Source organism: Primulina huaijiensis, chromosome 3, assembly GCF_012295235.1.
Source record: "Primulina huaijiensis isolate GDHJ02 chromosome 3, ASM1229523v2, whole genome shotgun sequence".
In the NCBI taxonomy this organism is placed as follows: Eukaryota; Viridiplantae; Streptophyta; class Magnoliopsida; order Lamiales; family Gesneriaceae; genus Primulina; species Primulina huaijiensis.
In genome coordinates, this window is record NC_133308.1 from 3,532,639 (window position 1) to 3,557,708 (window position 25,070).

General features: G+C 33.2%; 3 protein-coding genes and 1 pseudogene across 5 annotated transcripts; 1 reads left to right on the forward strand and 3 right to left on the reverse strand.

Moving 5' to 3' along the window:
- Positions 1-1,381: 1,381 nt before the first annotated feature.
- On the reverse strand, positions 1,382-3,103 carry LOC140972087 (transcription factor MYB41-like). Its single transcript, XM_073434557.1, has 3 exons — positions 2,872-3,103; positions 2,616-2,745; positions 1,382-2,320 (listed from the first exon to the last, which is right to left on the reverse strand). The coding sequence occupies exons 1-3, from the start codon at positions 3,005-3,007 to the stop codon at positions 1,657-1,659; spliced, it is 930 nt and encodes a 309-aa protein (XP_073290658.1). The 5' UTR covers positions 3,008-3,103; the 3' UTR covers positions 1,382-1,656.
- A 6,590-nt stretch (positions 3,104-9,693) lies between these two features.
- LOC140972088 (alpha-L-fucosidase 1-like) lies at positions 9,694-11,493 on the forward strand (annotated as a pseudogene).
- A 484-nt stretch (positions 11,494-11,977) lies between these two features.
- On the reverse strand, positions 11,978-16,201 carry LOC140973133 (uncharacterized). Of its 3 annotated transcripts, none has more exons than XM_073435733.1 (10): positions 16,120-16,201; positions 15,737-15,812; positions 14,974-15,040; positions 14,055-14,120; positions 13,661-13,754; positions 13,453-13,569; positions 13,053-13,153; positions 12,802-12,876; positions 12,634-12,726; positions 11,978-12,410 (listed from the first exon to the last, which is right to left on the reverse strand). In XM_073435733.1, exons 2-10 carry the CDS (start codon positions 15,748-15,750, stop codon positions 12,108-12,110), a joined length of 930 nt encoding a protein of 309 aa, XP_073291834.1. In that variant the 5' UTR covers positions 15,751-15,812; positions 16,120-16,201; the 3' UTR covers positions 11,978-12,107. The 3 variants fall into 3 exon arrangements, with proteins under 3 accessions (XP_073291834.1, XP_073291832.1, XP_073291833.1); XM_073435731.1 differs by having other exon boundaries at positions 15,737-15,828; positions 16,120-16,198; XM_073435732.1 differs by having other exon boundaries at positions 15,737-15,828; positions 16,038-16,190.
- Positions 16,202-17,263: 1,062 nt separating this feature from the next.
- Positions 17,264-20,438, reverse strand: LOC140973134 (vacuolar protein sorting-associated protein 24 homolog 1-like). Its single transcript, XM_073435734.1, has 6 exons — positions 20,066-20,438; positions 19,898-19,974; positions 19,489-19,591; positions 18,419-18,540; positions 17,789-17,977; positions 17,264-17,648 (listed from the first exon to the last, which is right to left on the reverse strand). The coding sequence occupies exons 1-6, from the start codon at positions 20,175-20,177 to the stop codon at positions 17,583-17,585; spliced, it is 669 nt and encodes a 222-aa protein (XP_073291835.1). The 5' UTR covers positions 20,178-20,438; the 3' UTR covers positions 17,264-17,582.
- Positions 20,439-25,070: the final 4,632 nt, after the last annotated feature.

The window sequence follows — 25,070 nt, forward strand, 5'->3', positions numbered from 1 at the left end:
GAAATAACTTTAATGAAAATAACTGGTGTTGAGTTTTTGACCCTTGACCCTGATATGATGTAAACCGCTTCTGGCCCTGATATAATGTTTTGAATCACTTTTCCCAAAAGTTTGTCTGATGGGAAGTAACCTGTAACTATTTAGTTACTAACTGATTCGACATTAGGCGGATAACCGGATAATCCTTTTCAATGAACAATTGTGTCATTTTTATACTGGTTGAGTTTTTACATCTATATTTCCTCCTAAATTTAGGCGATGTAATGATTTTCTGAGTGGTCACATACTCACATTGTTTGATTGTTTATATTTTATCCCGTTTCTCTTGAACCTCACCAGTAAACAAATGTACAATGGTGGGAATAAAATATTTGAATATTGATAAGATCATATATTTTTAGACCGCTGGATGATTTCTCAATAAAGAATGTTCATCTTGAATTCCTGCTGCTTTCTTTGCACTTCCAATGAAAAAACATTCATACAATAATTACAGGTAATAAACGCAGACTATATACATGTCTTAGTTTCTATCCTTTTGGGTGTCTGATATTAAAAACCATATAAAACAGGAGTACTTCATCTGATCTGATCTGTCTATATGTATACACACACATATATCTATATATGTGTGTGTGTGTGTGCATGGACTCGTCCCTTAGCTGTCTTTGTCCCATTTTGCACCAATGCATGGCTAGAAGTCAACTGTATTGGGTCCCTATGGAAAGAAAAGTTGAATAATTATTGTTTATTCATATCTATATATATAAAAAATTCAACCAGAGGACAACAAAATCATTGGTAGGCATAAGTTGCCGTGATAGGGAGTCGTCTGTTATCATTATTTTTTCATGGGCTTAATCATATTCCGGTAATCTATTTAATTCACATCCACGTACGTACAGTTGTTGATGCATTTTTCTTGCAACATTTTTTAAATGGTTCTTATTTTAATCAGGATAATTTAATGCCTTGTTGAAATACAACTAAGATTATGTTTTTTCTGTCTTATTGGCAGACTGCGGTACCTAGTAGCAAATTGGAATCTGTGTTTGTTACGAGATAGCTGCACTACCCACGTCCATGAAGTACTCTACCAAAATTACACCTATTATTAATTATTATAATATTAAGAAGTTAAGTGTGGATTTTGGACTGGAGTCGTATCTTTGTGCTTGGATGTAGAAAAATCATCTGTAAGATATTGTATTGCATTTTATAACAACCTTAATCATTTAGCCCGAAAGGGGTTTCCGCAATTTATAAGACAAAATGAAGAAAGAGAAGTTCAGTTATGTCTTTGCCCAACAGTCTTCTGAATCTATTTCCTTAATATTCATGAAACAATGTTTGTTCCTCAAAAAAAAAAAAACGATCTTGAAATCGAATCGCATAGCTTCGTGAATTGAATTTCTGACACAGAATTTGGTACAGAAACATATAAAAAAAACCCATAAACTTTCCTAAAAGAAATGAACAAAAGGAAGAAGCTAGCTTTTACTATGTACTGTCATTTATAGGTGGATTGTTTTTCTTTTCTTTTTTTTTTAATGTTCATTCTACATCACAACGCGGAACCCCATAAACTGAAAACAATATTGCATCCGAATCATGCCATGCCCTCCTCAAATCTTTCTGATTGTACTCGATTCATTTTCATCCGTAGTAGTACATGCTCCCTCTTCCATGAATGTCATCATTCAACAAAAAGTTGCTGCTAGTCACCGGCTTAACTTCTTCAAAATCATTGTATACTCCACTGTTTTCCAGAACCCCACTTCCCTTTTGATCAAGATCACCAATTAGTGCACTGATCATTTGATCTTGATCATACTGAAGCATGAAACTTGGGTTTTGTTCTTCCCCGAATCCAGCATTTGAGATGAATCCCGGATGTTGAAGTTGTTGGAAATTATCTTTAGCCATGTTACTGAACTTGATGCAACTTTTCTCGGATGAAGAACACTGGAAATCAACCAAACCCTCTTGACTTTGTTGATCGATATTAAAAGAATAGTACTGACTTGTAGAAGACAAAGGAATATCAGTGCTGTAATTATTTTGTGGGTCTGGAATGGGTACAGTGTTGGTGAGAGATTTAGAAACCTGTGTAGTGTAAATGGAGGTGCAACCTCTGAACAAATCCGACAGATTACGCAGAGATGGAGACTGAGGAATTAAAGCTTGAAGGGTTCCTGAAAATGGTGACGATTTTGATGGAACAATTCCCATGATCAGTTTTTTCTTTAGCTTGGTGTTCCAGTAATTCTTGATATCATTATCCGTTCTCCCTGGTAATTGTGCCGCTATGACTGACCACCTTGTTACAATAATAAAAAAAAATTTGGTGAAAAATTTGGTTCCTCAAGCACCAAATATTTTTAATCTAAACAGCTTGGACATGCATGCACATCATATTTAATTTGCTCCCAAATTTTATGCAAACTAGAATCTCAAGTTTTCCCAGTTCCATTTTGCTCTTATATGTGATCCAAGATGGAATGATGTCAGTTTCTGTGATTTAATTTGCTGCCGTTGCCAGTTTAGGAAAAAAGTAACAAACCTTTTAAAGCTCTTAACAGAATTCATATTTAATGTGCTGGTTTGAACATTACCTGCTTCCAAGGGAGGAATAAAGAGTGCAGATTATTTTATCTTCCTCATCAGAAAATTCACCATGTTTGATATTAGGCCTCAAATAGTTCAGCCACCTCAATCTACAGCTCTTCCCACATCTCTTCAGACCTGATCCAACAGCAAAATCATCTTGCTCAAAACTCATCTACACATATACAAATGTATATATATAGACACACACACACAATTGATTAATTCAGGGTCTACAAATAGTTTAAGTTTCTAATATATTACCAGCTTTTTGAGGAAGAGCGATCCAATTCCCACCGGTGCCTGATTTTTCAATGAAATCTTTGAGTTTTGCATCTTCTTCAGGCGACCATGGCCCCTTCTTCACATTTGCTTTGTCACAGCAAGGAGCTCTTCCCATATTTCTCCGTCTAAATTAATTTTTTGACTCTAGTTTTGTGCGCATTGGAGTGATGGTGTTTCAGTATCGTCTCTTCATTTATTTACACTATTGACTTTTGAGATTTATATTGTTGATCAAGAAACTCTAAATTGTCTCCTCGATGTATGATAACTAATATTTCATCCGTACCATGAACGAAATATTATTTTATATAATTAATGATTAAAATTAGTAAATATTAATGTTTGAATAATTATTTAAAATGATTGATATATATAATATAATGAATTTAAATTTTAAATATTATTTTAAATAATTATTATATCAAAATATTTATGTCATTTAATATAACACTCAAATGATTTAACAATATTTTGTCGTTAAATTCACTTATTTATCTTGGTTAAATAAAACTGTAATTAATAAAAAAAAATAAAATAAATATTTAAAAATTCATATATTATTTTGTTTATCAAAATTTTAAATAATAAATAAACATTTTTCAAATTTTTTTTTCCATTTATTAGATGAATAAATTTTGATTAAAAATGTATTTATTTTTTGGACATGTTAAAATTTTTATAATAAATTTCTATTAAGATACATATTTTAAATTTCTATTAAGATATATATTTTAAATTTTTATTAAGATACATAATAATAATAATAACAATTTATAGACATTTTTTTAAAAAAGTTGAAAAACATAATATTATATAAAAGCTTTTATATTTTATTTTGTATGATAGATTGTACTAAGCATAAAATATATAAAAGTAACACACAACTTAAAAGCATAATAAAAATTAAATATAATGATAATCTCAATGTAAATACTTAAATGTAGTTTATATTTTCAAGGAACATCAAATTTAAATTTGAATTTTAAAAAATAAATTGAAAAGAGTTCAAATTTAATTACGTATTTTTTTCATATGCGGGTAGCTAGTATCAACGAACTAATCAGAGTTTAAGCGTCAAATGTATTTTTGAATGATTTACCTCACGGGTGATACTGAAGATTGCACTCTTTTTTTTCATTCTAACTGAAAATTGATTGTCTGAACTTGATGCAGAAATCAGACTGGATTATTTATACAATTTATAATAACAACTAAATATATCATAGTAACACAAAATCATATCCCAAATTAAATTAATTGATATAATAAATGTAAAATTTAAAAGTAGCTTATGTTTTCAACGGAATTCAGTTTCAATTTGAATAAAAAAAACAAAAAATATATAATTCATAAATTACATTTGAATTGATATAAAATTAATTAAATTCAAAATTAAACGAATTGATATAATCAATGCAAGTAATAAGTTAAATTTTGTGTTTTCAAATTTCTTCTATTCATATTTGAATTTTTTTTATAAGAAAATAGAAAAGTTGTCACACTTTGAGCACGGGTCCGTGCCTGCGTGACTGCACAATAGGCCTCTATAGCAACTACTTCGCATTCGTCCTCACTTTACGAAAATGATTAACCCAAGTTGCTATAGAAGTCCATTGTAGCCCATTATAAACTCATTTTAAATCTTTAATTTTTAATATGTGGGACAAGAGGTATCACAATCATCCCTCCTTCAGAACGCGACGTACTCGTCGCGGCCTGACTACTCGATCCACCAACGCCGAGAATCTAGAGGTGGTTCCTACAGGTTCAAGAGGTGGCTCCCGTCATGTAGCACTTTGCCCCGCAGGTTCAAGAGGTGGCTCCCATGCACGTAGCACTTTACCCCGCATAACACTTATTTCTCGTTGTTTCATGCCCGTGACCTGGCTCTGATACCATTCTGTCACGCCCCTAAGCCCGGGCCTACACCTACGTGACTGCACAATGGACCCCTATAGCAACTACTTCGTATTCGTCTTCGTTTTACGAAAATGATTAACTCAAGTTGCTATAAAAATTCATTGTAGCCCATTATAAACTCATTTTAAATCTTTAATTTTTAAGATGTGGGACAAGAGGTATCACAAAAGTCTTTATGAAAAAATATCCATAAAAACTGTATAAAATTAAATGTTTCAATCATTTATTACAATACATATATTTGGAGATTCATGATTTATTTATATATTTTTTAAATTGATAGTGTATTCATTGAGGAGGTACTTCGTGTTCAAGTCAATGAGATGTACAGCTATTATTTGATAGGTTTCAAGTTTCATAAACATTTCGAATTATATTAATATATGCATAGTGGACATATATAAAATAATTGACTGAAATGAGAGTTCGATTTTTGAAAACATGTAACTTTAACTTGAAATGCAGAGCCAATAAGTCAAAAGTTCAATGCGGAGGATATCCGATCCCCAAATAATTATGTGTTTAGACTGTTCATCGGATTTCCACTTTACCTACCTAACCGATGAAAATGATCATCTTTTATGACCCATCTTTTATAATGATTTTTATATTAGAAAGAAAAAAAAATCGTATGATTTTGATTTTTCCAAAGAAAAATTAATTCATTTGTTCAATTTTTAATATCATATCAGCATTTTTCTGCGTCATATCAACATTTTCTCATGTCAACCCTATGAGTCACCTGGACAAAAAGGCAACAAAATTGAAGAAAATTTTTACCATTCTTTGAAGAAAATTGAAAAAAGGTTATAGCCATTATTCTTGTTTTTTATTTCTGCCAAATGCATTTGCATGACCCAGATCACTATGTCTACGTTGTTCGATAATTTATAAATTAATATATATTTCATCCAAAATTCAATTTTTTTTAATAAATATTTTCATGAACAGAGATATACAGCTTACTTAACCCCACATGTAACAGCTCCTCCACTTATCAATTTCCTCAAGTAAATACAGTAGTGCAATATTTATATTAATTTGCTGTTGTCGATTATATTAAGTTCTTTCTATTTGTACGTTGCAAGCCACATCTCCGAGTTGACTCGAACCCGAAACCTTATTTAGCATATCTAGTTTGTGTAATCAGCTAATTGAATATATCGAAAATCATATATCGTATATAAAAAAAATATATACCGATATCGGTTTACCGAAATCTTCAGTATGTATAACTAACATGTCGATTATACTGAAATTTTGTGATATACCGAGATTTCAATACGATATCGATATATATTGAAAAAAATTTATATTTTTAAAATTTATTACTTTATTATTTAAAAATAATGTATATTTGTAAAGCTCTATATATTATTTAGGTGTATTTCGTTATATACGAAATTTGATATTGTTGTTATACCGAAAATTTAAATATCATTACCATACCATACTAAAAATTTTGATATTTTTCGGTGTGGAAAAATTGGTCTTTGGACACTCGTATGGTTTGACCAAAATAAACATTCATGTGGTGTTTATGAATATATATTTAGTAAATAAATCACTTGGTACCAAATATTCTAGGATTGTCGGAGATATCTCTTGGAGTATTCCCTACGAACGATCTTCTTGAAATCTTCTTTCTCCAATCAAGTCCACGACTCGAATATTTGTTCCTCTTCTAAATTGCACTAGAAAATTTAGAAGAGAATTAACGTTGAGATAAAAAAAACAAAACGACCACTCAAACCCTAAAGTATTTTGAGATGCCCGAAATTTTGGAGAGGTAGTAGGAGAGAATTTCGAAAATTTTATGTGTGGAGGCTAGGATTTTTGTGTCCCTTTTTAAATCATGAGCCATTAACCTAGTTTCCTTAATTATAAGTTTAGGACTCCTTAATTAAACATTAATGTGCTTAGTTATTTAATTTGAGTAGTCCAACTAGTTTAATTGATTAATATATTAAAATCCATTGAGAACTTTATTTATTTAGCATGGTAGACTTGTACTCTTACAAGCTCATCATACATTCTCCCATTTCATTTAATTTAATCTATTATAAAGTCAACCTTTGAGTTTAGTACGTTGGACTTGTACTCTTACAAGTCCATAAATTCAACTCCTAGAATTTATTCTCTCCAAATTTTAATTATTATAAATTCAACTCCTTGAATTTACTATCTCACAATTTTATATTTGAATATTGTCTCAACAAGAACAAAATATACAGTTCTTGAGTATCACTCAATGGTTCAGAAATACAGCTAGTCGTGGGTTCACAACTCTTTTTGATTCATGAGATTTTTCTTTATTCGGGCTTATCCTAATTTGCCTCATTCTATGTATTAATATTTGATCATTAGAATGTCATAAATCATTTTCTCATTAAACCAATCGAATCATGACAAGAGCATTTAGTATTACGCATCATAATTCTCTAGACATCACTGATAGTGCATACAAGAACCAATCGACTATGATTAACGTGCAATACGGTCTTTTCATCTCATATATCTCGATCGAATATACAACTATTGGTTCATCGAGGGTTGCATATTAGATTCGATAGTTATATAATACATTCATGAAATATTCATAGTGTAATCGCATGCACAATTAGAGAACTCTGTACATCTTACACTCTGACAAGAGATTTCATACACTACTATTTCGTTAGATCACGTAGGATATCCACACCCATAGGTGAGCTGTGAATTCCGGACTACAATGCATTGACTCCTACAAATATCGCAATTGCACCCAATCACGCCACCTTGTGACCCTCACAAAGTCGATAAACAAGTCAAAGCACAATCCTAGTATGTAGAGCTTCAGTGTTGTCTCGGGTTGTAAGGACTAATGATGTACAATCATAACCACATACTTTTCTTCTCGATGAATGGTAACCACTTGGAAAGTTCGAGGGATGGTCTTTCGGTACAACTATCATATGATTACCCATCTGCATGATTGGACAACTTTATGCTCTTACCATGAAACACGGTACACAATATCACAGATGCTAGTCTCAAGCTCAATCGACCTTTATATTTATTTTAAGGCGGCTGAATCGACTGAGAACTAATTTAAAATATGCATTGTTTACAAATAAGTTTCAAGATCGAAGTACGATTTATTTGTATTAAAGTACGAAGGTCTTTATATATGTCTATTGCATGAGTACACAGATAAATTAAAACAAAATCATGAAATATAAATTATATTAACATAAAGACTTTTTATTATAACTGAGTTAATAAGTTACTTAGTCAGGATATCTATTCTAACAATCAGTACATAATACGGTTATTGAAATATCGATATATATATTTTTTCCTAGCTCTTTTCTTGATTTCTGTCTTTTCTTGCGTGACACCGAATCTTTGTTTAAATAAAACCCAAGTCGTAAAGGGTATCTTTGAAAATAAGTGAAGTTAATAATTGTTGTGAATCATATGATTGCATAAAATATTTGGGAAAAGGAGACAAATGTCTTCGTCCATTTACTTTGGAAGGCTAATACGAGGACTTGTGTTTTGCTCAATAAATTTGGGTTGGTAAACTATTGTTGAAATCAATTAATTTCTATACACAATAATTGTCTAATTATTTTATTGGTGAGTTCATTAACCAAACTTGACAAAGTCAAATTTCGTGGAAACGTGTATTTTGGCTACTTTCACCTCTTTTGTCTTCACCCGTGTTTCCACACGAACAATTTTCTCCTCCCTAGACAATATTTTATTCTATTAATTAATAAAAAAAATTTTTCCCCAAAACAATATGTTTTTAAAAAAATATTATTATGGAAAAGGGAATCGATTTGAAATCTCTTACTCTACGTTTTAACTTTGTTATTTGGAATTAATATAAACGGTTTCAAATTTCTACAAAATAAAGTCATTTGAAATAATCTTCTCAAATCCAAATCATTTAGGGCAAAAACTTGTGTGATACACGGGTCGTATTTTGTGAGACAGATTTCTTATTTGGTTTATCAATAAAAAAATATTATTTTTATGCTAAGAGTATTATTTTTTATTGTGAATATCGGTCGGGTTGACGCGTCTCACAGATAAAGATTCGTGAGACCGTCTCACAAGAGACCTACTCTTCATTTAGTTCAAATGCAAAGCTAATTTCTTCTCGATTCACCAACATTTATCTTCCTAAATTTTCTTAAGAAATTCGACGGCATTGCTATTAGATTTATATATATTTTTAAAAAAACTATTATTTTATTAGATTGGTACAAAAGTAATTAGTTTTTCGAAAGAAAAAAACGCATTATTCACATATATTTCATGTACTCATTAATTTCAATCATCAATCAACATAATTGTCTCATCTCGTGCATACATTATATACAATTAATTGCTTACTAATTAATTTTGTACTAAAATAATGTTTTTATTGAATATTATCTTTAACATTTAATGGCAATATTTATATTTTTTTAAAAAAATCTAAAATGTTAATGCATGTTAATTTATTATGTATTAAAAAAAATTGTCCATAGCTGTCTTACACTTTTGGCTGTATTAATGATAATTATTATTTATTGGGATAGTAAGCATATGATTTTAATTTTAATTGAAAAATCTTTGCTATTCGAATAATATTTAAATCGATCACATCATCATCAATCCATTTCAAGATGGGTTAATCAAATCTGGTTGGTGGGTTTCGGGGTTTTGTGGCCCATATTATGTGGGCTGTTGTGAAGTTTGGCCCATGAATTACCCAATAAAAAGTATACAGTTTTGTCAAATAAATAGAGGCCAAGCCCATACAAAAATTACTGTTTTTGATGGGCTGTCGGATTCGTTTTCCTTCAAACGGAAGATGACAGTTGAAGGTGAACCAGTTACCCGGATTATTTATTATTTTTTCTTCTTGTTGAATTATAGTTCAAGAAAAATAAGAGCCCTTCAAAGCATAAGTGATGATCATGAAACCGGTAGCTGATTTTGAAAACCAAGGAGAATTTACGGGAACCCTCGAATTCCCGCAATCTGTTCTACCAAGATATGTTTTGATCATCATCCTCAGCACCACAATCTCTTTTCAAGAATCAAAATCTTCAGTTTCGAACTTTGTGTCTTTCCACCCGACACTCCCACCGATTCCAGTTCTTCCTATCCCAACCTCACGCCAGATCTCATGGAAACTCTTAGAAATGGTGATGTTCTTTCACTTTAGTTCCAACACTTCACAGATTCGGAGTGGGGAACAGGTCAAGCTGACCTTCAGTTTTCAACCCCACTGCCTTCAATGCTACACAGTGTGTTGCTGTAGCCAAAGACTCTGAATTTTCAAGGGTTATCCTCACTTAAAGCACCACGATGGGTTCTGCCTTTGGCCCTCTTGAGTATTCGGATTATTCTATGAAGTCTAGTTCTTGGAAGAATGGGACAGGGGATGCGGTGAAATAGCTTGCTGACGCTGCAAAAGTCGCTGGTGTAGAATTGGGGCTTTATCTTTCTCCTTGGGATATACATGGACCTTGTTATGGAAAGAGTCTCGAGTACAATGAGTATTACACGGGGCAGATGACTGAGCTGCTCACTTGGTACTCCAAAGTAGATTCGCTTTGTTATTCTCGCTATTTGATTTTTGATGGGTTTTTAGTATATTTGAATCTTCTTGTTTATAACGGTGATCCGATTATGTGCATTGTGAATAAAATCATCGAATGGTTTCATATATTCACTTAAATGGAGCAGGTGTGGTGACATAAAAGAAATTTGGTTGGGTGGCAAAGGGTGAGGGAGAGAAGGACATGGAGTACTTTTTCAATAAAAGGTCTAGTCTTATTCATCAGCTTCAGGCTGAGGCAATCATATTCTCTACGATGGTCAGGATTCGAGATGGATTGGGGATGAGGCTGGTGCTGCGAGGACTACTTGCTGATCTCTTTTTAATTGCAGTGCCATAAAGATCGGCCAAGCTGCTATCGAGGAGTGAGTATGTTTCAGTTTGATAGTGCTTTCCCTTGTTTGGAAAAATTTGTTACGCAGTATTAGTTATTTTTCGAATTTCAGTTACTTGGGAGAGGGAGATCCAGAAGGTCCTGACTGGGTACCTGCAGAGTGTGATGTCTCGATACGAGCTGGATGGTTTTGGCATGCTTCACAAGCTCCAAAATCGGCACTTACTCTTCTAGATATCTATTATACATCAGTGGGCGGAAATTCTCTTCTTACTGACTGTACCCTCAAATTCGTCTGGCCTTGTATCCCTAGAAGACATCCAAGTCTTCCAAGACTATGCACAGATTCGGAACACCATATCCTCACATAATCAATTAAAAAGTTCTATGGTATGGGCTAACAACACAAGAGGTGGTGTGAGTTGTCCTACATATGGCGCTCAGCGTGTTCTTGAAGACGGAATTTATTCATACCGTGCTCCAGATAAAGCACAATCGGACTGTCGGCGTTCTTCGATTTTCAAGAAGATGCAACTTTTAATGTCTTACTAATTCAAGAACCAATACGTATGGGCCAAAGATTGATGGGATTTCATTTTTGATTTCGTGAATGAGAAAGGGAATGTGAGCAGGTCACCGCGGGCACGACCTGTGTTTTTAAAAAACGATAAGCGGACGGTCATCCACTGCCTAACACTTAATGGCTTAGGCGGCATTTAGACGATTTTTTTACCTAAATACCAAATTTTATTTGTTTATCTCCATATTTATCTGATAATTCATCTTTATCGGATTCTAACTCAAAATCAATGGAATATTGTCATCTTTATCCAATACAAATTGAATGAAATTATATCGAACANTATATATAGATCTATAGATCTAAAAATCGAGACGGTCGACCACCCTCCAACACTAGCAGTACCTTTTAGAACAGTGGGCACGACTGTGGGATACAAAAGATTGTTATTGTTCCCAAGTGTAGCAAGCATGAGACATAAGCTTGAAATGGTTAAATCTCAAGTGACCCGTTGATATCTTATATGAGTTTATATGTCGATCCGTTTTCAATTGTTGGGCATGTCTCCTTGCTTAGATGTAGATCACGGTTGAATGGTAGTGCAAGTTTTTAGTAGACATTGCTCATGAAAATTCCAATATCTTTCTTTTTCTTGTTCATGATGTATTTTGGTGAATGTGTTGTGTGTAATTTTTTCAACCAATTGGTATGGAATTTAATTGGAAATATGGTTCTCAGGTATGCAAACATTGAGTAAAATTCCCAATACAACAAAGAAATTTTCTTGGAGGGCGTTGTCTCAAGGCATAAACATGTCATGAAACTACATTGTGCGTAATTTACGATGTCTTTACATCTCTAAGAAGACGAGCGGCCAAAGCCCCGTATCTTCTAGCTTCCCAGTCGTTAAGCTTCTTATTTTGGATATTTTTGAGGATGTTAACTTCCTCTACTTGGTCACTTTTACAGTCATCAACCTCGTTAAGAGTAGCACGACAGTCGTCAACTTCCTCTGGCCCTTGTTTAATTTCTCCAGATTTGTCCTCTTCAACATCATCATCAATTCCTTTGCTGACGCAGTTTGAGGCCTTCGGGTTCATTATATATAGCTGTATACTTGGATGCTGATACTCACCGTGCATCTACATGGATTACAAAAGATGACGATTCATGAGACAATTTAAGTTCCACCACACAAAATCTTGAGCAATAATTTGTCATTTTGGACTTAAATGTGTCTCAGAATTTGAGAAATTTAAAACTGAGCTACCACCATGATGCTTAATAGTCACAAGACCCCATCAGATACAACATACATGTCACTCTTTCACAAGCTCCAAACAATTTATCGTAACTGCAGCTTACCTTCGCTTTTGGAACAGTTTTAACTTCAAAATTCGTCTTCCACAAGTCAAGCATTCGATCATGGACATTAGTGGAACGGAGTTCATAACCCAACTACAGACCAAGGTTCTGACAAATTAGAACATTATCATTTTTAGTTCAAACTTCAAAGACTTTTAAGAGCAATACCAAAATTGTGGTTCTGGGTCCTGACAATGAAAGTAGAGTCTGCAAAAGCGGTTCCAAATGGTGCTCAACATATACCTAAGTAGACAAAATTCAAAGAGTTGTAATGCTTGGATGAGTATTACTAGGCACTAGCACATGATACCAGTGTCGGTTAAAGGCATGATATTCGATAATATTTTTGTACAATCCCTAGCTCGCCACTTAAGAAGAGAATAGTTTTAATAGGATAATATGTTTAGAATTGTACTAACAACATCAGTGCCAATTATGTAGTCAAATGGGGGATCGACAGCCCTTATATGGTCAGCATTACCCCAGTTAAGCTCCGCGACCTCAATGGATCCAAATGAATCTACAAGAAATAAAACCGGAGTGAGGAAAAAAGAAAGGGGAGCCAAAAGTGCGTGCCTCTACTTCCACTAGGTTATTCCTTTTTTATTTCAAGTTTGTGTAAATTTTTTTCAAATTGCAAGTTATGGCCCCCCAAAATTCATTGAGTTACCTCATCTTACCTCCCTCATCTTCTCTCATCACCTCTATCGAATTCCAATACTTGCCCCCTCGTTCAACCATGCGGAAGCGGTGAAAAAAGAACCTAAAGCTATGAAAAACACACACATTCAGAAAGAGAGATACAGAGAGATGTGACACCTGAATCAGAATTCATTTGCAGGATTCTTGAAGTATTTCGCTCAACGTTCCTCATAAGCAAAGGCAAAACTTCAGTTTGGTCAGTTGAAATCACGTCACATCCGAGCAATGCCATACCTGAAGAACCTCATCAGAGAAATAATATTCTCTAATCTTGAATATTCCAAAAACTTTGCTTTGATCAAGTTTGGCCATGCAACAAGCTCACCAAACCCAGCTACTCCACAGCCTGCTCCAATTTCGATCACACGTTTTCCTTTTAGTTTAGATGGAGAAAACCTTCCCTTTCTACAATTTTTTTCCTTCATAATGAACCCAAACATGTTTAATTAATTTGATTATAAACAAAGACTGACAATTTAACAACCGTTTGAAAGCTAAATTCATCATCAGCATTTATGGGGGGATTTTTGGGCAACCTTCTACAAAAATGGCATCTGTTTCTTAAAATAGCATAATGTAACATGATGCATTATGTGTTTTTAGTCAAAGAATTTCATCCTTTAAATAAATGTGGCGGGAAGGTCATACATTTAAATGTCCCCCATGGAAAAAAAATTTTAAAAAAATCAGTAATAGTGATCAGAACCCAAAAAATTTACCAAAAATTTGACCAACACCATTGATGCATCCCACACAGTAGTCCCTAAATGCTTGGAGTTGGGATCCTGTCACATTTGCAGCAGGATATTAGTCATTGTGAACGTTGCAATCATGAAGCAGAAGAAACAATTTTCTTTCCCAGAGAAATAAGTCAAAAAAATAGCAAACAAAGATCAAGGATATACACTCATCATTGCCAATCTAATGGACACGGCTATGATACGTCATGGACACGGCGGGGCCACGCTTTTTGATACGTTTCGAAAAAGAAAAAAACTGATTTTGTTTTTTTGCCATTTTCTTTTTAAATCACTGCTCTGAAGTAGTTGTACATTGTATATATTTACATAAATATGTATATATATTTCTGCAATATATTTATATAAATACGTATATCTCTACAATTTTTAATACTAAATTTATATACATATATAAAAATAATATTTATATATATTTTAATAATTGTCGTATACTAGCCGTATCGTGTCTTATATTTTCAAAATTTTCCGTATCGCCGTATCCGTATCGTATTCGATACGATGCCCGTACCCGTATCCATGCAACATAGTTTCGGTCTATAGTATATAAAGCAGAATAATACTTATTATAAAGAACAACAGATATAAAAAGTAAAAACCAAGGCATTTATTAAGTTTCAAAAGAATATAAATCGGAGATTCGAAAATGATTACAAGAACCACAAATTTCCATATACTAAGTGAATGTAACAGGATTTTTCCCTGTGAACAAACAATAGATACTGTAATATGACACCAAAATGACCAAATAGAACAGAACACATCTACAATCAGAATCATGTGACACCAAATGGCGGGAATATCAACTATTGACAGTTTATTTTAATTAATCTAAATTAGACGATACAAAGAGAAGAAAAAATAATAACAGCCATACTACCTGCGAAAATTGAAGCTGATGGCCAAGAGCTTCAAATATAACAGCTGATGTGTGAGGAGAATTCAATCTGAGAAGAAAAAATAATGAACTATGAGAGAGACACATGCCTGATACATTTCAGCGGAGAGATGAACAGAAATTTAGCTCGTGTTGCTGAAATTTTTAGCAGCAAACAGGTCCAGAGGAGACAATAATTGTGAAAAACATTGTACAATGATTCTACCAATACTTTGTGCTTAAAGTAGACCGTTTAAATGGATGAAATAAGGCACCTGATCAAAGTCAAGATAAAAGAATTTGGTGCAGGGAGTAGAGATAGAACAGAATAGATTACGGGGAGTAAAACTTGCAGCTAGTGAAACATAATTTTTTTAAAAAAATTCGTTTCATGGCTGACATCTCCCCAACCCCCTTAAATTCATCCTCAACTGATGCAAGGGGAAAATTTTGACAGACCCAATAGGGAAATATACTATCATGCGGTGGAATCCTTGGAGTTTCGGATTCATTGTCAAGAAATAGCCATATGGAGAAGCACAGCCGACCAAAATGTGCTGTTTTAATTTGTTTAAGATATTATTAACAAAATGTAAAATTTGAACTCAGCAATTTAAAGATAAGAATACGAATTAATCACAGGAAAGCATAGATAAAAGATATACAGCATAGAATCAAACTAATAAGTACAGAAGAAAATGAGAAAGTCGTCATACACGATCAAGATAAGTTCTCCTTGATCAATAAAGTGAGTAAAGTAAAGTACCTGTCCGCCTCCATCTAAAAGCTTCGACTCAATCTCTTGCGGCCTCACACTCTCGTCACACACAACACTGAAAATTCTAAACACAGCAAAAACTAAAAAGGAAAAAGGTGGAACCTTTAGTATCAATCCCTTCCACTCAATAGCAAAAGCAAACTCAAATCCATAATGTGAAACAGAGACCCGCAAATGAAATGAAAATTACTGCGTGGGTTCTGATGAAATGCCCAAAACGAGCAGGGGAATAAGGTTTTACAAAGTTTGATTAGGCGTTGGAAGGCAAAATCTAAGATTTGATTTTCACGAAGCTACCTATTTGAATCTGTTCATTTTTCTCACCGAACAATTAAACCCGTTAAAAGTTGGACGCCATGATCTGAACCAACCTGGGATCGATATGCACTGTTGACTGTCTTCCAGACCCAGCGGCGAAAATCCCATGTCCATAGCTTCAGCCTTCATATCATATAATATAAATATAAAGATTATTATGAATTGTTTATTTATATTAAAATTTATTTTTGAACTTTTATTTTGATGTTATATTTTGTTCTCTCATGAGAACTAGAGTAATTTGTGGATTCCATGTCTTTCAGAAACCAATGATAATTACTATAGAATGCGTTACCTAAATATAATAATATAGATTATATTAAACAAAAAATTATAATTATTATGGAATTGCGTTACCTAATAATATAATAATGTAGACTATATTAAACAAAAAATTCTGATATACTAGTAAGTAACTTAACACAAAAACTTTTATGATATTGTCTTACAAGTTAATTTTATGAGACTAATCTTCAACTTAACTCAATTTATGAAAAATATAACTTTTTTAACAGTAAATTATTGATATTATCTCACAATAAACACACTTTTATCACAAATAACGTTTTCTCAACTTGGTTAACCATCATTTCAAAATCAATGATCCACTTTTCAATATGGAAATCTAATAGATAGTAAAATTTGTCCAACAGAATTTACAATTTTGATTCCAATTTACTGGTTTCATATTGATACCGATAAAAAAAAGATTTTTTTAAAGTAGAATTATGATATTGTTCCAAAATACAAAGATATAAGGTAATTGACCAAAACACTGAGAGCGTAAACCCGAGACTTGATTATCTCGGACAAAAAAATTACAAAAAAAAAACTAAATCTTTGTTAGGATATTTGACATCGATTGAATAGAGTTTATGAAAGTTGATTTAAGAGTAATGTCTACAATGCTATTACCTTGAATGGAATCAATGATGTCACAATGTTATTAAAAACAATATGCTACGCTCGTGAAAATATTTCACAGTTCGAATACTCTATAGAAGTATTTCAATCTTTTGATGGCAGGAGAGTGGAATAAGACTCGAGCTCGAGTCTCGCCAAATAGGTGGACAGGTGAGACCGCTGGGTTACAAACTATTATTATTCTACATAAAATAGTGGAAAAATAGAGATTGCTGTTACTGCTTCTTGTTTGCATTTTTGAATAACCATTTGTTGTGTGTCCAAAGAAGCAAATAATAGGAATCAGGGTTTTTCCTACTAAGAGAATTCATTACAGAGTTTTAAAAAAGTGCCAACTACATTTGCTATGTTACAGAAGTACACAATTCAACCCGCCTCTCTCTCTTGAAAAGGAGTGAAAGTACGACATAGACAAAGCGTAGAAAGTATGATCACACGGGCAAAACCAACCAATACGTGCAACGCAGCTAAAGTTTTTTGATACATAAACACAGCTTTGTGAAACAGGATGGGAGTCGAAATTCAGTATCTTCCTTTTATTCACAAACCTCGTATTCAATAACCTTGGCGGGTCAATTTTTGAGAGACTAAGTTATGATCGAACTCTAGCTAGACGGGCCCTAATTTCTTCAAGCTCTTCCTCATCATCAACATTTTCCTATTGTTTAAAAGCAGTACAGGATGTGAGACGGGAAAAGTAAGATAGCATCCCTCCAAAAGTTATGAAGCCCTTACAGCTTACAAATTTCAGAATCCACCTATGGAGGCTATATCATAACAGGAAAGAATGAAACGTACCTCTGCATCTTCGCTTGTTGTAGGTTGCTTCAGTTTCTCCTTTCTGACTGCTTCAGGAAGTTGTGCAGCAGTTTCACCAGCAATTGCGGTTAACACCTTGTCAATTTCTTCTTCAGTTTCCTCTTCTATGTCTTCTGAATCCAGTGTATTATCCACTGCATCATTCATCATCTCTTCTATAACGCCAGCCTGCAGAACATGCTACCACCTTAATTCTTCTGAGATGAAAGATTATTTTGTCGTAAGTGGTTGGGGACCATATTTTTGAATCTGATGGTGTTACACCATTATCAGGGTGTCTTTTCTGCCACCATTGTGGGAAGAAATTGGATATATCATCGGTAAATGATTCAAGCTACCATGAGTAACACACTCCCAGAACGTGCCTACAGGCTACAGCACCTCAATTATGACTAAAGAACTTTGAACAAAATACTAATGCATACACAAAGACCGTTATTTTTAACATTATAAACAAACTCCCAGCTGTAAATCTTTCCCCAAAGTGTCTCTTTGGCAATCCTCCAAAATTACCCAGACAAGATATATATGATACCTGGTATAAAAGATCCATCTCTCCAAGAAAAAAGAACAAAGAAGAATATTTCTCACAGTGTTGGCTAAAATCACCTTTGTCATTTCTTTGCTGAATTCTTGCATGGTAACAGCTACCTCCGGAGCCTTCATAAGATTATTGACAAGCTTCATGACTTCAGCACTTTTGGATAAGTGCCCAACAGTTCTGGCAATAGCTGAAAAATCATTAAATTAAAGAAGAGAAAGTGTATCGTGATACAGTGAGAACTAATAAGTACTCAGTTTCCAAAAGTTAAAACAAAATGAGAAGATCCAAGAAGACATAATTGATGCATCTCTCCAACTACTAGAAAACTACATTAAATAATAAGACGATGTGAGTGCATTTATTCTCAGCTTGTCACAACTTATAACATCTGCATATAACAATAATCCACCCACTAGAAAGCAAATTTCCATGTTAATCTTACTCATTAGAACTGACCTCTTAGTTTTGATCTGATTATCAAAATATAATTTGTGACAAAGTTCATAATTTTCAGACAAAAAGAGCCTAGCAAAGTGACATTGGGTCTTCATCTCGCAGACTGTGGACATTGCAAATAGAAGGCATGACAGATAGAGACCATGAATGATAGCGAAACAAATCTCTACAGCAAATCCAACATGTTTGATAAGGTAAGAAGATGCCAATGCGCATTAACACACCAATCTCCATGACTGCCCTGATCATATATCTAGCCAAAAGTTCACACCACCACCCTAAATTGTCAACAAGCCAAATCATGACAACTAAAACAATGCCCCTACACACAGGAACACGATCCAATTCCTATATGAATATTTGATCGGCTACACATGTAGCATAACACATATAATGTGAATATTTGAATATATAAATAACATGATGATATCTAGAATTAAAAGTACGAAATTTGTTCCTCAACATAATACTTTTAGCATCATCCTTAGTCAAAGCTGAATATAACTAGAAATTTTCTTGCCATGATCACTAGATCTAGCAATATTTCATATAGCATAGATAATGCACCTATGACCTATATATCGAGCTATTCTTGAAAGATGATTACAAGGTTACAAGCCTAACCGGTGATCACTTATTCAAAACAGCAGAAAAGTGAAAAATGAAAGGACGGTCGTACCAACACTTTCTCCAAGGTGCATTGATATTGAATTCAACTGCGCCTTGTTCTCATAGAGGCGATTCACAGTTTTCCTAGATCTCACAAGTTCTTTAGCAAGGGCCTGATATAATAAATTATTAATGTGGCACATCAGAAACAAAAATTGCCATCCAGTCTACATTTATACAGCCCAACTCTAAGAGTTAATTTCTTCAAAAGTTTATGTAGTTTTCAAGATCTTACTTTTGCATACAAATAAATATATATCCCGGGAGGGTGAATAAAAAAAGTTAAACTCCACGCAATTATCGCTCTATCGCAGACATCAATCAATTCCCCCAACACCAAGTCACCATCAATAATCACTTTAATCACCAAACCAAACGTAAACCAATACCTTGCTCATCAAAAAATAAAATTAAAATACCTTAGCTGAACCCATATCGTTTCTTTTAGCAGCATCTTTGATCGCTTTCTGCACATTCTTCTCTTCTCTCTGTATATCTAAACAAGCCCATTAATAAAATGAACAAAAATAAATCGTCAACCCCAAAAATGAAGGAACAAAATACCTAAACAAAATTAAACACAACACCTCGAATCTGGCGTTCGATATCGCGGCACTCTTGACGAAGGCGACGCTGCCAATCTCTTAGCAATTCTTGAGGATTGGGCTTCGGCTTCAATACCTTCATCATTTTTTCCATTATGTATGTTGTTTTGTCAATCTGATTTCCGCGAAAATACAATGTTCCTCTCTCGAATTTGCGTTCGACCTATGCTACGTACAAGATTCTTAACTGATGCTCGTAATTTTTGACAAAACAAATGTCAAATTGGGGACCAAATCTAAAAAGAGGGATAGAAATCTAGGATGCATATTTACAAAGTATTGAGTCGCCCAAGTCTTGAGTGGTGGTGGGTTAGAAAAGTTCGCTAGAACATGCTGAGCCACTTGGACGAACTGAAGACCATCCTTAAGGCCCAATTGGGGTTCTACAATTAATTGAAAAACAACAATTGGATTATCATTCTCGTAATCATATCCGTGAGATTTATAATGAAAAATAATATTTTTAATATAAAAAATAATATTTTCTCTCAAACGACATATATAATATAATTTTGACATAAAATAATATTTTACACTCAAAACAACTTATATTACACAATATTTTTTCATAACAAACAAATAAAAAAATTATACTTTTGTATTGAAAAGTAATACTTTCAACATAAAAAATAATATTATTAATAGATCGGTCGGGACGAAAATTCGTCTTACAAAATTGTTCAGTAAGACGATATCACATTAATTTTTTATGTTATTATTATATAAAGTTCTAAAACTTGAAACCTAAGCGAGCAAAAATGGACAAGAATATAAACAATAGAAATGGATTTTCATAAATAAATAAATAAATATATATATATATCATATAGAACATATTGTATGTTTGTATAGGTTTTTTTTTAAAAAAAAATTGAATTTGAATCAATTTTTTGTAATTAATTTAATTTATATTATAAAATATAAGTAACATTATAATGGCTAAATTTTACTTTGTTGAAAAGTATAATAATAATTTTATTTTGATATAATTTTTTCATACCAACAAAGGTTTGTTGCTTAGTATACCATATAAATACTTAATCAATTAGCATATCATATGATTTCTGTTGTGAAAAAGTAAAAATTTACGGTAAAAAGTAAAAATTTCAAACTCTCAAAATTATCACACTACACACTTTATAATATTTTTCTCTCAACTCAATTGTAATTTTCTTCACAAATGAGACATCTATTTATAGAAAATTTTTACAAATAATCCAAAAATAAATTACATCATTACCTTCATCATCACACACAAATTTCAATATTCAACACCTAATTTTACCTAATTTTCAACATTCAAATATTCAACATTCAAATATTCAATACACACATTTTAAATATTATTTTTCAACACTCCCCTTTGTGATGATGATCATAATGATTGTCTTCATTACGTGTTTTTATACTGCCTCGTTAAAAACCTTACTAGGAAAAACCATTGGGATAAAAACCATAGTAAGGGAAAAAGAGTGCAGTCACGTAAACTCCCTCTCATGTTGACACGAACAATTCTTCACAAATTTCGTAGATTGCGCATCCCAATATTATATATGTGCTTTCTGAATATTGTCGTAGGAAGTGCCTTTGTGAAGAGATCTGATGAGTTTTCACTTGATTGAATGTGACGAACATCAATACATTTATTCTTCTCAAGCTCCTTGGTGAATGCGAAGAACTTAGGAGGAATATGTTTAGTTCTGTCGCTTTTTATGTATCCTTCTTTCATTTGAGCAACACATGCAGCATTATCTTCATATAGTATCACAGGCTTCTCGTCGAATGATAATCCGCATGAGATTTGGATATGTTGAGTCATTGATTTTAACCACACACATTCACGGCTTGCTTCATGTAGTGCAATAATCTCGGCATGATTTGATGAAGTTGTTACAAGTGTTTGTTTCTGTGAACGCCAAGAAATTGCAGTGCCTCCACGAGTAAATACATATCCAGTTTGAGAACGTGCTTTGTGTGGATCAGATAAGTATCCAGCATCGGCATAACCAATTATACTTGGATTAGCATCTTTTGAATACAAAAGTCCCAAGTCTGTCGTTCCTCGTAGATAACGGAATATATGTTTAATTCCGTTCCAATGTCTCTTTGTTGGATATGTGCTAAATCTTGCCAATAAATTTACGGCAAAAGATATATCAGGCCTTGTACAATTTGTAAGATACATAAGGGCACCGATAGCACTTAGATATGGTACTTCTGGACCAAGAATATCTTCATCATCTTCACATGGACGGAATGGATCCTTTTCTATGTTTAATGATCTAACAACCATTGGAGTACTTAAAGGATTTGATTTGTCCATATTAAAACGTTTAAGGATCTTTTCTGTATAATTTGTCTGGTGAACAAATATTCCACATTCTTTTTGTTCAATTTGTAAACCCAGACAATACTTGGTTTTTCCAAGATCCTTCATTTCAAATTCTTCTTTCAAGTATGACACAACTTCTTGAATTTCCTTATTTGTTCCAATGATGTTTAAATCATCAACATATACAGCAATAATTACGCATCCGGATGTTGTTTTCTTAATGAAAACACAAGGGCATATTGAATTATTTACATATCCCTTTTTCATCAAATGATCACTTAGCCGATTATACCACATTCGGCCAGATTGCTTTAACCCATATAATGATCTTTGTAATTTCACAGAATAACATTCTCTGTGTTTTAAACTTTGTGCTTCAGGCATCTTAAATCCTTCAGGGATTTTCATATATATATTACTATCAAGTGATCCATATAAGTAGGCTGTAACAACATCCATAAGACGCATTTCTAAATTTTCAGATACTGCCAAGCTAATCAAATACCGAAACGTAATTGCATCCATCACAGGAGAATACGTTTCTTCATAATCAATTCCAGGCCTTTGAGAAAAACCTTGTGCAACAAGTCGAGCTTTATATCTTACTATTTCATTTTTCTCATTTCGCTTTCGAATAAAAACCCATTTGTATCCAACAGGTTTTACACCTTCAGGTGTAAGGACTATAGGTCCAAAAACATTACGTTTATTTAGCGAATCCAATTCAACCTGGATGGCATCTTTCCATTTTATCCAATCCTGCCGATTTTTACATTCACCAAAAGATTTTGGTTCATGATCTTCATTATCATTTATGATGTCGATTGCCACATTATAAGAAAATATATCATCAATTTCTTCTATATCTTTTCGGTTCCATATTTTTCCAGTATTAATATAATTGATAGAGATTTCATGATTCTCGTCAGTTTGTGGTTCTGACAAAACATTTTCATCATCATGTGTTTCTTCAGGAACATCATTCTCTATTTTGTGATCATTATGTGTTTCTTCAGGAACATCATTCTCTATTTTGTGATCATTGTGTTTCTCTATGAATTTTCTTTTTCGAGGATTTTTATCCTTGGAACCAACTGGCCTTCCACGCTTCAGGCGTTTAATGACATCATGACTATCTTCAATTTGTTTCTTCGGAATTTCAATTCGAGCAGGGGCATTTGCAGCATGTATATATGATTTAGTTACCCCTTTTGTGTCTGCAAATGCATCTGGTATTTGATTTGCTATTCTTTGCAAGTGCACAATTTGCTGTACATCTTTTTCACATTGTTTTGTTCTTGGATCCAGATGTAACAATGATGATACATACCATGTAATTTCTTTTTCGGTATGTTTCTGTTCTCCCCCTAACATTGGGAAGATTTCCTCATTAAAATGACAATCAGCAAAACGTGCTGTGAACACGTCGCCTGTCTGTGGTTCAAGATATCGAATGATCGATGGACTATCATAACCAATATAAATTCCAATCTTTCTTTGAGGTCCCATTTTCTTTCGTTGAGGTGGTGCAATAGGCACATACACCATACATCCAAAAATTCTCAGATGAGAAATGTCTGGTTCTTTACCAAATGCAAGCTGCAATGGGGAGTATTTATGATATGCACTTGGTCTGATGCGAATTAATGAAGCAGCATGTAAAATTGCATGTCCCCATATAGAAATAGGGAGCTTTGTTTTCATAATCATTGGTCTAGCAATCATTTGCAGACGTTTAATCAATGATTCAGCCAATCCATTTTGAGTATGTACATGAGCAACAGGATGCTCAACAATGATTCCCATAGACATACAATAATCATTGAAAGTCTGGGAAGTAAATTCACCAGCATTATCAAGTCTAATTTTCTTGATTGTATAATCGGGAAATTGATTCCTCAATTTTATTATTTGAGCAAGTAATCTTGCAAATGCAACATTTCGAGTTGACAATAAACATACATGTGACCATCTGCTGGAGGCATCAATCAATACCATAAAGTATCTGAATGGTCCACATGGTGGATGGATTGGTCCACAAATATCACCCTGAATACGTTCAAGAAACATTGGTGATTCAGTTTGGATTTTGGCTGGTGATGGTCTTATAATAAGTTTTCCAAGAGAACATGCTTTACATTGAAACTTATTATTCTGAAAGATCTTCTGGTCTTTCAATGGATGACCATGTGTATTTTCTATAATTCTTCGCATCATTGTTGAACCAGGATGTCCTAATCGATCATGCCAATTGGTTAATATTGAAGAATTATCAATTACCATGTTTGATTCAATGGGACGTATATGTGTATAATGCAATCCAGTAGGGAGCATTGGTAGTTTTTCAATCACATATTTCTTTCCTGATTTATATGTGGTAAGACACATATATTTCTCATTCCCTTCATTCATTGTTTGAGTATCATACCCATGGGAATATATATCATTAAAACTCAACAAATTTCTTTTCGATTGTGGTGAATATAAAGCATCATTGATCAAAAATTTTGTACCATTAGGTAACAAAAATTGTGCTTTACCACATCCTTTAATCAAGTCTACAGGACCTGATATTGTATTCACCGTTGTTTTTGTTGGTTTTAGTTCCAAGAAATATCTTTTATCTCGGAGGATAGTGTGCGTTGTACCACTATC

Coding starts and splice junctions, on each gene's coding strand:
- LOC140972087 (XM_073434557.1), bottom strand. CDS start 3,007: ATGGGAAGAGCTCCTTGCTGTGACAAAGCAAATGTGAAGAAGGGGCCA. Junction 2,746..2,871: donor CGCTCTTCCTCAAAAAGCTG/GTAATATATTAG, acceptor CTGTTGGATCAG/GTCTGAAGAGATGTGGGAAG. Junction 2,321..2,615: donor TATTCCTCCCTTGGAAGCAG/GTAATGTTCAAA, acceptor TATTGTAACAAG/GTGGTCAGTCATAGCGGCAC.
- LOC140973133 (XM_073435733.1), bottom strand. Junction 13,570..13,660: donor CTGTGGAGTAGCTGGGTTTG/GTGAGCTTGTTG, acceptor GAGGTTCTTCAG/GTATGGCATTGCTCGGATGT. Junction 12,727..12,801: donor GACCCAGAACCACAATTTTG/GTATTGCTCTTA, acceptor CTTGGTCTGTAG/TTGGGTTATGAACTCCGTTC.
- LOC140973134 (XM_073435734.1), bottom strand. CDS start 20,177: ATGGAAAAAATGATGAAGGTATTGAAGCCGAAGCCCAATCCTCAAGAA. Junction 19,592..19,897: donor ACGATATGGGTTCAGCTAAG/GTATTTTAATTT, acceptor TTATTATATCAG/GCCCTTGCTAAAGAACTTGT. Junction 17,978..18,418: donor TCAGCAAAGAAATGACAAAG/GTGATTTTAGCC, acceptor CATGTTCTGCAG/GCTGGCGTTATAGAAGAGAT.